Here is a 15021-nt window from a genome sequence, read left to right as displayed (position 1 = left end):
TAACCGCCTGCTGCACCTGCATGCTTACCTTCAACGACTGGTGCACAAGGACACCCAGGTCTCGTTGCACTTCCCCTTCTCCCAATCTATTGCCATTCAGATAATAATCTGTCTTCCTGTTTTTGCCACCAAAGTGGATAACCTTGCACTTATCCACATTATACTGCATCTGCCATGCATCTGCCCAATCACCCAACCTGTCCAAATCATACTGGAGTTTCTCTGCATCCTCCTCACAGCACACACGCCCACCCAGCTTTGTGTCATCTGCAAACTTGGAGATATTACATCTAGTTCCCTCGTCTAGATCATTTATATATATTGTGAATAGCTGGGGTCCTTGCACCGATCCCTGTGGTACCCCACTAGTCACTGCCTGCCACTTGGATAAAGACCCGTTTATTCCAACTCTTTGCTTCCTATGTGCCAACCAGTTCTCTATCCAAGTCAGTACCTTACCCCCAATCCCATGTGCTTTAACTTTGCACGCCAATCTCTTATGCGGGACCTTATCGCAAGTTTGCTGATGACACGAAACTAGGTGGGACTGTGAGTTGTGAGGAGGATGCAAAGAGGTTTCAAGGCGATTTAGACAAGTTGAGTGAGTGGGCAAATATATGGCAGATGCAGTATAACGTGGATAAATGTGAAGTTATCCACTTCAGTCGGAAAAACAGAAAGGCAGAGTATTATTGAAATGGAGATAGATTGGGAAATGTTGATGTACAAAGGGACCTGGGTGTCCTTGTACACCAGTCACTGAAAGCAAACATGCAGGTGCAGCAAGCAGTTAGGAAGGCAAATGGTATGTTGGCCTTCATTGCAAGAGGATTTGAGTACAGGAGCAAGGATGTCTTACTACAGTTATACAGGGCCTTGGTGAGACCACACCCGGAGTACTGTGTGCAGTTTTGGTCTCCTTACCTAAGAAAGGATATACTTGCCATACAGGGAGTGCAGCGAAGGTTCACCAGACTGATTCCTGGGATGGCAGGACTGTCGTATGAGGAGAGATTGGGTCGACTAGGCCTGTATTCACTAGAGTTTGGAAGAATGAGAGGGGATCTCCTTGAAACGTATAAAATTCTGACAGGGCTAGACAGACTGGATGCAGGGAGGATGTTTCCCCTGGCTGGGGGGTCTAGAACGAGGGGTCACAGTCTCAGGATACGGGGTAGGACAGTTAGGACTGAGATGAGGAGAAATTTCTTCACTCAGAGGGTGGTGAACCTGTGGAATCCTCTACTACAGAAGGCTGTGGAGGCCACGTCACTGAATATATTTAAGAAGGAGATAGATAGATAGATTTCTAGACACAAAAGGCATCAAGGGGTATGTTGAGAGAGTGGGAATATGGTAATAGATAGAGGATCAGCCATGATCATATTGAATGGTAGAGCAGGCTCGAAGGGCCGAATGGCCTACTCCTGCTCCTATTTTTCTATGTTTAGGCCACAGCTGGAGTATTGCGTCCAGTTCTGGTCACTGCACTTTAGGAAGGATGTGAAGGCCCTTGAGAGGGTGCAGAGGAGAATTACCAGAATGGTTCCAGGGATGGGGGATCTTAGCTACAAGGACAGGTTGGAGGAGCTGGATTTGTTTTCATTACAGCAAAGGAGGTTGAGGGGTGATTTGATCGAGGTGTACAAGATTATGACGGGTTTGGATAGGCTAAACGGGGAAAGGCTGTTCCCACTAGTTGATGGTACAAGGACTAGGGGACACAGATTTAAGGTTTTGGGTAAGAGATACAGGGGGGACGTGAGGGAAAACTTTTTTACACAGCGAGTGGTGAGGACCTGGAACTCGCTGCCGACGGAAGTGGTGGAAGCGGAGACACTCAATGTTTTCAAGGGGAGACTGGATAGGCACTTGAGGGAAATAAACTTGCAGGGTTACGGGGATAGAGCGGGGCAATGGGACTGACTGGATTGATCTACAGAGAGCCGGCACGGACTCGATGGGCCGAGTGGCCTCCTTCTATGCTGTTATGACTCTATAATTAATGACCGGCCCAGGAGAGACCGGGATTAACAACTCGCCCAGTACTTGTCAGTCCATAATATGCAATTGGGTAATGATGAACCGTGGTGGGTTAGTAGAGAATGGGCAGATCGCATCTCACTGGCCAGGCTGCACCTGGTGTCGCTGATATTAACCTCCTGCTGAAGTGAGCTGAAACCTAGTGGAATTTCTCGCTGTTCACCCACTGACCCAGTAACGGTTACGGATTGGTTCGTGAGGTACCACCTAGAGCATCTAGGCTCCTGTGGTCGGTGGGAGAAAGGTATCAGGGCACGCTTGAACTGCAACACAGGACACTTGGGAATGGGTGAGGAACTTAGCCGCAGTGTTCCCAGTGAGATGGTGTCAGGAACTTACCCAAACTGGGGGACGGTTGCTGGGGCAGGAGGTAGCAGGTCAGAACCTTCTCTCCAGTCTTCTCATCGTCCTCAGTTTGGAATTTCAGCATCGGCTGCGACTGGTTCTCCGCGAGCCACAGAGCCTTCAGATTCAGGTTAGTCAGAGCAAAGGGCAGGTTCATCAGCCTGGGGAAACGTCACAGAGTGAGGACAGACACTGTACACAGGGACATGTAGACACCGTGAGGACAGACACTGTACACAGGGACATGTAGACACCGTGAGGACAGACACTGTACACAGGGACATGTACACACCGCGAGGACAGACACTGTACACAGGGACATGTAGACACCGTGAGGACAGACACTGTACACAAGGACATGTAGACACCGTGAGGACAGACACTGTACACAGGGACATGTACACACCGCGAGGACAGACACTGTACACAGGGACATGTACACACCGTGAGGGGAGACACTGTACACAGGGACATGTAGACACCGTGAGGACAGACACTGTACACAGGGACATGTACACACCGTGAGGACAGACACTGTACACAGGGACATGTACACACCGTGAGGCCAGACACTGTACACAGGGACATGGACATACCGTGAGGGCAGACACTGTACACAGGGACATGTAGGCACCGTGAGGACAGACACTGTACACAGGAACATGTACACACCGTGAGGGGAGACACTGTACACAAGGACATGTACACACCGTGAGGACAGACACTGTACACAGGGACATGTACACACCGTGAGGACAGACACTGTACACAGGGACATGTACACACCGTGAGAAGAGACACTGTACACAGGGACATGTACACACCGTGAGGACAGACACTGTACACAGGGACATGTACACACCGTGACGAGACACTGTACACAGGGACATGTACACACCGTGAGGACAGACACTGTTCAAAGGGACATGTACACACCGTGACGACAGACACTGTACACAGGGACATGTACACACCGTGAGGACAGACACTGTTCACAGGGACATGTACACACCGTGAGGACAGACACTGTACACAGGGACATGTACACACCGTGAGGGGAGACACTGTACACAGGGACATGTACACACCTTGAGGACAGACACTGTACACAGCGACATGTACACACCGTGAGGGGAGACACTGTACACAGGGACATGTACACACCGTGAGGGGAGACACTGTACACAGGGACATGTACACACCGTGAGGGGAGACACTGTACACAGGGACATGTAGACACCGTGAGGACAGACACTGTACACAGGAACATGTATACACCGTGAGGGGAGACACTGTACACAAGGACATGTACACACCGTGAGGACAGACACTGTACACAGGGACATGTACACACCGTGAGGACAGACACTGTACACAGGGACATGTACACACCGTGAGGACAGACACTGTACACAGGGACATGTACACACCGTGACATGTACACACCGTGACGACAGACACTGTACACAGGGACATGTACACACCGTGAGGACAGACACTGTTCACAGGGACACGTACACACCGTGAGGACAGACACTGTACACAGGGACACGTACACACCATGAGGGGAGACACTGTACACAGGGACATGTACACACCGTGAGGGGAGACACTGTACACAGGGACATGTACACACCGTGAGGGGAGACACTGTACACAGGGACATGTACACACCGTGAGGGGAGACACTGTACACAGGGACTTGTACACACCGTGAGGGGAGACACTGTACACAGGGACATGTACACACCGTGAGGACACTGTACACAGGGACATGTAGACACCGTGAGGGGAGACACTGTACACAGGGACATGTATACACCCTGAGGAAAGACACTGTACACAGGGACATGTAGACACCGTGAGGGGAGACACTGTACACAGGGACATGTACACACCGTGAGGACAGACACTGTACACAGGGACATGTACACACCGTGAGGGGAGACACTGTACACAGGGACATGTAGACACCGTGAGGGGAGACACTGTACACAGGGACATGTACACACGGTGAGGACAGACACTGTACACAGGGACATGTACACACCTTGAGGGGAGACATTGTACACAGGGACATGTACACACCGTGAGGGGAGACACTGTACACAGGGACATGTACACACCGTGAGGACAGACACTGTACACAGGGACATGTACGCACAGTGAGGACAGACACTGTACACAAGGACATGTACACACCGTGAGGACAGACACTGTACACAGGGACATGTACACACCTTGAGGGGAGACATTGTACACAGGGACATGTACACACCGTGAGGGGAGACACTGTACACAGGGACATGTACACACCGTGAGGACAGACACTGTACACAGGGACATGTACACACCGTGAGGACAGACACTGTACACAAGGACATGTACACACCGTGAGGACAGACACTGTACACAGGGACATGTACACACCGTGAGGGGAGACACTGTACACAGGGACATGTACACACCGTGAGGACAGACACTGTACACAGGGACATGTACACACCGTGAGGACAGACACTGTACACAGGGACATGTACACACCGTGAGGACAGACACTGTACACAGGGACATGTACACACCGTGAGGACAGACACTGTACACAGGGACATGTACACACCGTGAGGGGAGACACTGTACACAGGGACATGTACACACCGTGAGGGGAGACACTGTACACAGGGACATGTAGACACCGTGAGGACAGACACTGTACACAGGGACATGTACACACCGTGAGGGGAGACACTGTACACAGGGACATGTACACACCGTGAGGGGAGACACTGTACACAGGGACATGTAGACAGCGTGAGGGGAGACACTGTGCACAGGGACATGTAGACACCGTGAGGGGAGACACTGTACACAGGGACATGTAGACACCGTGAGGACAGACACTGTACACAGGGACATGTACACACCGCGAGGGGAGACACTGTACACAGGGACATGTACACACCCTGAGGACAGACACTGTACACAGGGACATGTACACACCGTGAGGACAGACACTGTACACAGGGACATGTACACACCGCGAGGACAGACACTGTACACAGGGACATGTAGACACCGTGAGGGGAGACACTGTACACAGGGACATGTACACACCGTGACGACAGACACTGTACACAGGGACATGTACACACCGTGAGGACACTGTACACAGGGACAAGTAGACACCGTGAGGGGAGACACTGTAGACAGGGACATGTACACACCCTGAGGACAGACACTGTACACAGGGACATGTACACACCGTGAGGACAGACACTGTACACAGGGACATGTACACACCGTGAGGACACTGTACACAGGGACATGTAGACACCGTGAGGGGAGACACTGTACAAAGGGACATGTACACACCGTGAGGGGAGACACTGTACACAAGGACATGTACACACCTTGAGGACAGACACTGTACACAGGGACATGTACACACCGTGAGGGGAGACACTGTACACAGGGACATGTACACACCGTGAGGGGAGACACTGTACACAGGGACATGTACACACCGTGAGGACAGACACTGTACACAGGGACATGTACACACCGTGAGGACAGACACTGTACACAGGGACATGTACACACCGTGAGAAGAGACACTGTGCACAGGGACATGTACACACCGTGAGGACAGACACTGTACACAGGACCATGTACACACCGTGACGACAGACACTGTACACAGGGACATGTACACACCGTGAGGACAGACACTGTTCACAGGGACACGTACACACCGTGAGGACAGACACTGTACACAGGGACATGTACACACCTTGAGGACAGACACTGTACACAGGGACATGTACACACCGTGAGGGGAGACACTGTACACAGGGACATGTACACACCGTGAGGGGAGACACTGTACACGGGGACATGTAGACACCGTGAGGACAGACACTGTACACAGGGACATGTAGACACCGTGAGGGCAGACACTGTACACAGGGACATGTACACACCGTGAGGACAGACACTGTACACAGGGACATGTACACACCGTGAGGACAGACACTGTACACAGGGACATGTAGACACCGTGAGGACAGACACTGTACACAGGGACATGTAGACACCGTGAGGACAGGCACTGTACACAGGGACATGTACACACCGTGAGGGGAGACACTGTACACAGGGACATGTACACACCGTGAGGACAGACACTGTACACAAGGACATGTACACACCGTGAGGGGAGACACTGTACACAGGGACATGTACACACCCTGAGGACAGACATTGTACACAGGGACATGTACACACCGTGAGGACAGACACTGTACACAGAGACATGTACACACCGTGAGGACAGACACTGTACACAGGGACATGTACACACCGTGAGGACAGACACTGTACACAGGGACATGTAGACACCGTGATGGGAGACACTGTACACAGGGACATGTACACACCGTGAGGACAGACACTGTACACAGGGACATGTACACACCGTGAGGGGAAGACATTGTACACAGGGACATGTACACACCGTGAGGGGAGACACTGTACACAGGAACATGTACACACCGTGAGGACAGACACTGTACACAGGGACATGTACGCACAGTGAGGACAGACACTACACAGGGACATGTACACACCGTGAGGACAGACACTGTACACAGGGACATGTACACACCGTGAGGACAGACACTGTACACAAGGACATGTACACACCGTGAGGACAGACACTGTACACAGGGACATGTACACACCGTGAGGGGAGACACTGTACACAGGGACATGTCGACACCGTGAGGACAGACACTGTACACAGGGACATGTACACACCGTGAGGGGAGACACTGTACACAGGGACATGTACACACCGTGAGGGGAGACACTGTACACAGGGACATGTAGACACCGTGAGGGGAGACACTGTGCACAGGGACATGTAGACACCGTGAGGGGAGACACTGTGCACAGGGACATGTAGACACCGTGAGGGGAGACACTGTACACAGGGACATGTAGACACCGTGAGGACAGACACTGTACACAGGGACATGTAGACACCGTGAGGGCAGACACTGTACACAGGGACATGTACACACCCTGAGGACAGACACTGTACACAGGGACATGTACACACCGTGAGGACAGACACTGTACACAGGGACATGTAGACACCGTGAGGACAGACACTGTACACAGGGACATGTAGACACCGTGAGGACAGGCACTGTACACAGGGACATGTACACACCGTGAGGGGAGACACTGTACACAGGGACATGTACACACCGTGAGGACAGACACTGTACACAGCGCCATGTACACACCGTGAGGACAAACACAGTACACAGGGACATGTACACACCGTGAGGACAGACACTGTACACAGGCACATGTACACACCGTAAGGGCAGACACTGTACACAGGGACATGTACACACCGTGAGGACAGACACTGTACACAGGGACATGTACACCCCGTGAGGACAGACACTGTTCACAGGGACATGTACACACCGTGAGGACAGACACTGTACACAGCGACATTTACACACCGTGAGGGGAGACACTGTACACAGGGACATGTAGACACCGTGAGGACAGACACTGTACACAGGGACATGTACACACCATGAGGACAGACACTGTACACAAGGACATGTACACACCGTGAGGGGAGACACTGTACACAGGGACATGTACACACCGTGAGGACAGACACTGTACACAGGGACATGTACACACCGTGAGGACAGACACTGTACACAGGGACATGTACACACCGCGAGGGGAGACACTGTACACAGGGACATGTACACACCCTGAGGACAGACACTGTACACAGGGACATGTACACACCGTGAGGACAGACACTGTACACAGGGACATGTACACACCGCGAGGACAGACACTGTACACAGGGACATGTAGACACCGTGAGGGGAGACACTGTACACAGCGACATGTACACACCGTGACGACAGACACTGTACACAGGGACATGTACACACCGTGAGGACACTGTACACAGGGACATGTAGACACCGTGAGGGGAGACACTGTAGACAGGGACATGTACACACCCTGAGGACAGACACTGTACACAGGGACATGCACACACCGTGAGGACAGACACTGTACACAGGGACATGTAGACACCGTGAGGGGAGACACTGTACAAAGGGACATGTACACACCGTGAGGGGAGACACTGTACACAAGGACATGTACACACAGTGAGGACAGACACTACACAGGGACATGTACACACCGTGAGGACAGACACTGTACACAAGGACATGTACACACCGTGAGGACAGACACTGTACACAGGGACATGTACACACCGTGAGGGGAGGCACTGTACACAGGGACATGTACACACCGTGAGGGGAGACACTGTACACAGGGACATGTACACACCGTGAGGACAGACACTGTACACAGGGACATGTACACACCTTGAGGACAGACACTGTACACAGGGACATGTACACACCGTGAGGGGAGACACTGTACACAGGGACATGTACACACCGTGAGGACAGACACTGTACACAGGGACATGTACACACCGTGAGGGGAGACACTGTACACAGGGACATGTAGACACCGTGAGGGGAGACACTGTACACAGGGACATGTAGACACCGTGAGGACAGACACTGTACACAGGGACATGTAGACACCGTGAGGACAGACACTGTAGACAGGGACATGTAGACACCGTGAGGACAGACACTGTACACAGGGACATGTACACACCGTGAGGACAGACACTGTACACAGGGACATGTAGACACCGTGAGGACAGACACTGTACACAGGGACATGTAGACACCGTGAGGACAGACACTGTACACAGGGACATGTACACACCGTGAGGGGAGACACTGTACACAGGGACATGTACACACGGTGAGGACAGACACTGTACACAGCGCCATGTACACACCGTGAGGACAGACACTGTACACAGGGACATGTAGACACCGTGAGGACAAACACTGTACACAGGGACATGTACACACCGTGAGGACAGACACTGTACACAGGGACATGTACACACCGTGAGGACAGACACTGTACACAGGGACATGTACACACCGTGAGGACGGACATGTACAACGTGAGGACAGACACTGTACACAGGGACATGTACACACCGTGAGGACAGACACTGTACACAGGGACATGTAGACACCCTGAGGACAGACACTGTACACAGGGACATGTAGACACCGTGAGGACAGACACTGTACACCTAGAAACATGGAAAATAGGAGCAGGAATAGGCCATTCGGCCCCTCGAGCCTGCTCCGCCATTCAATGAGATCATGGCTGATCATCCAAATTCCAGTACCCTGTCCCTGCCTTCTCCCCATATCCCTTGATCCCTTTAGCCTTAAGAAATATATCCAGCTCCTTCTTGAATATATTTAATGAATTGGCCTCTACTGCCTTCTGTGGGAGAGAATTCCACATGTTCACCACTCTCTGGGTGAAGAAATTCCTCCTCATCTCAGTCAAAATGGCTTACCCCTTATCCTTAGACTGTGACCCCTGGTTCTGGACTCCCCGACCATCGGGAACATCCTTCCTGCATCTAGTCTGTCCAGTCCTGTTAGAATTTTGTAAGTTTCAATGAGATCCCCTCTCATTCTTCTAAACTCCAGCGAGTATAAGCCCAATCGACCCAATCTCTCCTCATACGTCATTCCTGCCATCCCAGGTATCAGCCTGGTGAATCTTCGCTGAACTCCCTCCATGGCAAGAACATCCTTCCTCAGATAAGGCGACCAAAACTGCACACAATACTCATGGTGTGGTCTCACCAAGGCCCTGTACAACTGCAGCAAGACATCCTTGTTCCTGTACTCGAACCCTCTCGCTATGAAAGGCCAACATACCATTTGCCGCCTTAACCGCCTGCTGCACCTGCATGCTTACCTTCAGCGACTGGTGCACAAGGACACCCAGCTCTCATTGCACTTCCCCTTCTCCCAATCTATTGCCATTCAGGATAACCTCGCATTTATCCACATTATACTGCATCTGTCATGCTTCTGCCCAATCACCCAACCTGTCCAAATCATACTGGAGTTTCTCGGCATCCTCCTCACAGCACACACGCCCACCCAGCTTTGTGTCGTCTGCAAACTTGGAGATATTACATCTAGTTCCCTCGTCTAGATCATTAATATATATTGTGAATAGCTGGGGTCCAAGGACCGATCCCTGCGGTACCCCACTAGTCACTGCCTGCCACTCGGAAAAAGACCCGTTTATTCCAACTCTTTGCTTCCTGTCTGCCAACCAGTTCTCTAGCCAAGTCAGTACCTTGCCCCCAAACCCATGTGCCTTAACTTTACACACTAGTCTCTTATGCGGGACCTTATCGAAAGCCTTCTGAAAGTCCAAATACACCACATCCACTGGTTCTCCCTTATCTATTCCACCAGTTACATCCTCAAATAATTCCAGTAGATTAGTCAAGCACGATTTACCTTTTGTAAATCCATGTTGACTTTGTCTGATTCTGTCACTGTTTTCCAAGTGCTCTGCTATTACATCTTTTATAATGGACTCTAGCATTTTCCCCACTACCGATGTCAGGCTTACTGTAATTCCCCGTTTTCTCTCTACCACCTGTTTTGAACAGTGGGGTAACATTAGCTACCCTCCAATCCATGGGAACTGTTCCAGAGTCTATAGAATTTTACATAGAAACATAGAAGATAGGAGCAGGAGTAGGCCATTCGGCCCCTCGAGCCTGCTCCGCCATTCAATGAAATCATGGCTGATCATCCAAATTCAGTACCCTGTCCCTGCCTTCTCCCCATATCCCTTGATCCCTTTAGCCTTAAGAAATACTCTTTCTTGAATATATTTAATGAACTGGCCTCCACCACCCTCTGTGGCAGAGAATTCCACAGGTTCACCACTCTCTGGGTGAAGAAATTCCTCCTCATTTCAGTCCTAAATGGCTTACCCCTTATCCTTAAACTATGACCCCTGGTTCTGGACTCCCCGGCCTTCAGAAACATCCTTCCTGCATCTAGTCTGTCCAGGCCTGACAGAATTTTACAGGTTTCGATGAGATCCCCTCTCAATCTTCTAAACTCCAGTGAGTATAAGCCCAATCGACACAATCTCTCCTTATACGTCATTCCTGCCATCTATCAGCCTGGTGAATCTTCGCTGCACTCCTTCCATGGCAAGAACGTCCTTCCTCAAGTAAGGCGACCAAAACTGCACACAATACTCATGGTGCGGTCTCACCAAGGCCCTGTACAACTGCAGCAAGACATCCTTGTTCCTGTACTCGAACCCTCTTGCTACGAAGGCCAACATACCATTTGTCTTCTTAACCGCCTGCTGCGCCTGCATGCTTACCTTCAGCGACTGGTGCACAAGAACACCCAGGTCTCTTTGCACTTCCCCTACTCCCAATCTATTGCCATTCAAATAATAATCTGCCTGCCTGTTTTTGCCACCAAAGTGGATAACCTCACATTTATCCACATTATAGTGCATTTGCCATGTTTCTGCCCAATCACCCAACCTGTCCAAATCGTACTGGAGTTTCACGACATCCTCCTCACAGCATACCCTCCCACCCAGCTTTGTGTCGTCTGCAAATCTGGAGATATTACATCCAATTCCCTTGTCCACATCATTAATATATATTGTGAACAGCTGGGGTCCTAGGACCGGTCCTTGCGGTACCCCACTAGTCACTGCCTGCCACATTTTGGAAGGTGACCAGCAATGCATCTACTATTTCTGGGGCCACTTCCTTAAATACCCTAGGATGTAGATTATCAGGCCCTGGGGATTTATCGGCCTTCCATCCCATCAATTTCCCTAACACCATTTCCCTACAAATACTGATTTCATTCAGTTCCTCCCTCTCATTAGACCCCATGTTCCCCGACATCTCTGGGAGGTTATTTGTGTCCTCCTTTGTGAAGACAGAACCAAAGTATGTATTTAATTGGTCTGCCATTTCTTTGTTCCCCATTATAAATTCCCCTGACTCTGACTGCAAGGGACCTACGCTTGACTTCACCAATCTTTTTCTCTTCACATATCTAGAAAAGCTTTTACAGTCAGTTTTTATGTTCCCTGCAAGCTTACTCTCATGTTCTATTTTCCCTTTCTTAATTAATCCCTTTGTCCTCCTTTGCTGAATCCTAAACTGCTCCCAATCCGCAGGTTTACTGCTTTTTCTGGCCAATTTTTATGTCCTCTCCTTGGATCTTACGCAATCCCTAATTTCCCTTGTTAGCCACGGTTGAGTCACCTTTTTTGTTTTATTTTTATACACAGGGACATGTACACCGTGAGGGGAGACACTGTGCACAGCGACATGTACACACCGTGAGGGGAGACACAGTACACAGGGACATGTACACACCGTGAGGGGAGACACTGTACACAGGGACATGTACACACCGTGAGGGGAGACACTGTACAGAGGGACATGTACACACCGTGAGGGGAGACACTGTACACAGGGACATGTACACCGTATGGGGAGACACTGTACAGAGGGACATGTACACACCGTGAGGGGAGACACTGTACACAGGGACATGTACACACCGTGAGGGGAGACACTGTACACGGGGACATGTACACACCGTGAGGACAGACACTGTACACAGGGACATGTACACACCGTGAGGACACTGTACACAGGGACATGTACACCGTGAGGGGAGACACTGTACTCAGGGACATGTACACACTGTGAGGGGAGACACTGTACACAGGGACATGTACACCGTGAGGGGAGATACTGTACTCAGGGACATGTGCACACTGAGGGGAGACACCGTACTCAGGGACATGTACACACCGTGAGGAGAGACACTGTACACAGGGACATGTACACACCGTGAGGAGAGACACTGTACACAGGGACATGTACACACCGTGAGGGGAGCCACTGTACACAGGGACATGTACACACCATGAGGAGAGACACTGTACTCAGCGAGATATACACACCGTGAGGACAGACACTGTACACAGGGACATGTACACCGTGAGGAGAGACACTGTACTCAGGGACATATACACACCGTGACGGGAGACACAGAATATAAGAAACAGGAGCAGGAGTCGGCCATTCGGCCCTTTGAGTCTGCGCTGCCATTCAATAAGATCATGGCTGATCTTGCTCCACTTTCCCGCCCAATTCCCATATGCCTTGGTTGCCTTAGTATCCAAAAATCTATCGACAGAATCAAAGAATAGTTACAGCACAGGAGGCCATTCGGCCCATCGAACCTGTGCCAGCTCTCTGCAAGAGCAATCCAGATAGTTTACTCTCCCTCTCTTTCGCCATATCCCTGCAGCTTTTTGCGGAACACCTCCTTTCAGTCCGCCAGCGTGACCCTGAGCTTCTGGTCGCCTGTCACGTTAATTCTCCACTCCCACTCTGACCTCTGGGCTCGTCCTCCTCCACTGTTCCAATGAAGCCCAATGTAAGCTCGAGGAACAGCACTTCATCTTTCGATTAGGCACTTTACACCCTTCCGGACTCAACAGAGAGTTCAACAATTGCAGACCATAACCTCGGCCCTTATTTTTTTGGATGGCATCTGTTGATGATTCTGCCATTGCCATTTACACCTCTTCTAGACTCATCTTTTGCTTCTTTACTTGTCCCATGACCATCTCCTTTTGCCTTGTACAATCGTCCCTTTGTCATTTAATCTTTCCTCACCCCCTTTCCCTGCCTCTGCACTTGCTTAAAACCTCCGAATCATCGAATGGTTAGTGCTGAAGGCAGCCATTCGGCCCGTCAAACCCTTGCCGGCTCTCGGACATTTCCAGTTCTGACAAAAGGTCATTGACCTGAAACATTAACTCTGTTTCTCTCTCCACAGAAGTTGCCTGACCTGCCGAGTGATTCCAGCATTTTGGGTTTTTAATTCCACAATTACTCCAGTTTACAGATCAGTGTGTAACTCCGCACTCACTCCAGTTTACAGATCAGTAACTCCGCACTCACTCCAGTTTACAGATCAGTGCGTAACTCCGCACTCACTCCAGTTTACAGATCAGTGTGTAACTCCGCACTCACTCCAGTTTACAGATCAGTGTGTAACTCCGCGCTCACTCCAGTTTACAGATCAGTAACTCCGCACTCACTCCAGTTTACAGATCAGTGTGTAACTCCGCACTCACTCCAGTTTACAGGTCAGTGTGTAACTCCGCACTCACTCCAGTTTACAGGTCAGTGTGTAACTCCGCACTCACTCCAGTTCACAGATCAGTGTGTAACTCTGCGCTCACTCCAGTTTACAGATCAGTAACTCCGCACTCACTCCAGTTTACAGATCAGTGTGTAACTCCGCACTCACTCCAGTTTACAGATCAGTGTGTAACTCCGCGCTCACTCCAGTTTACAGATCAGTGTGTAACTCCGCGCTCACTCCAGTTTACAGATCAGTGCGTAACTCCGCACTCACTCCAGTTTACAGATCAGTGTGTAACTCCGCGCTCACTCCAGTTTACAGATCAGTGTGTAACTCCGCACTCACTCCAGTTTACAGATCAGTGTGTAACTCCGCACTCACTCCAGTTTACAGATCAGTGTGTAACTCCGCACTCACTCCAGTTTACAGATCAGTAACT

At 50.6% G+C, this 15021-nt stretch overlaps 1 protein-coding gene across 1 annotated transcript in view; it reads right to left on the bottom strand.

Moving 5' to 3' along the window:
* Positions 1 to 15021, bottom strand: part of LOC147116796 (protein scribble homolog) — a 145134-nt gene that overhangs the window by 30117 nt on the left and 99996 nt on the right. The window contains 1 exon segment of the mRNA XM_085987226.1: positions 2383 to 2549. Coding sequence (XP_085843352.1) covers positions 2383 to 2549 — 167 coding nt within the window.

Source organism: Somniosus microcephalus, chromosome 5 (assembly GCF_052327205.1).
Source record: "Somniosus microcephalus isolate GS21.2 chromosome 5, FLI_Smic_1.0, whole genome shotgun sequence".
Lineage (NCBI taxonomy): Eukaryota > Metazoa > Chordata > Chondrichthyes > Squaliformes > Somniosidae > Somniosus > Somniosus microcephalus.
Note: the sequence above shows the minus strand (reverse complement) of the source record. Positions and strands in the feature narration are given on the sequence as shown.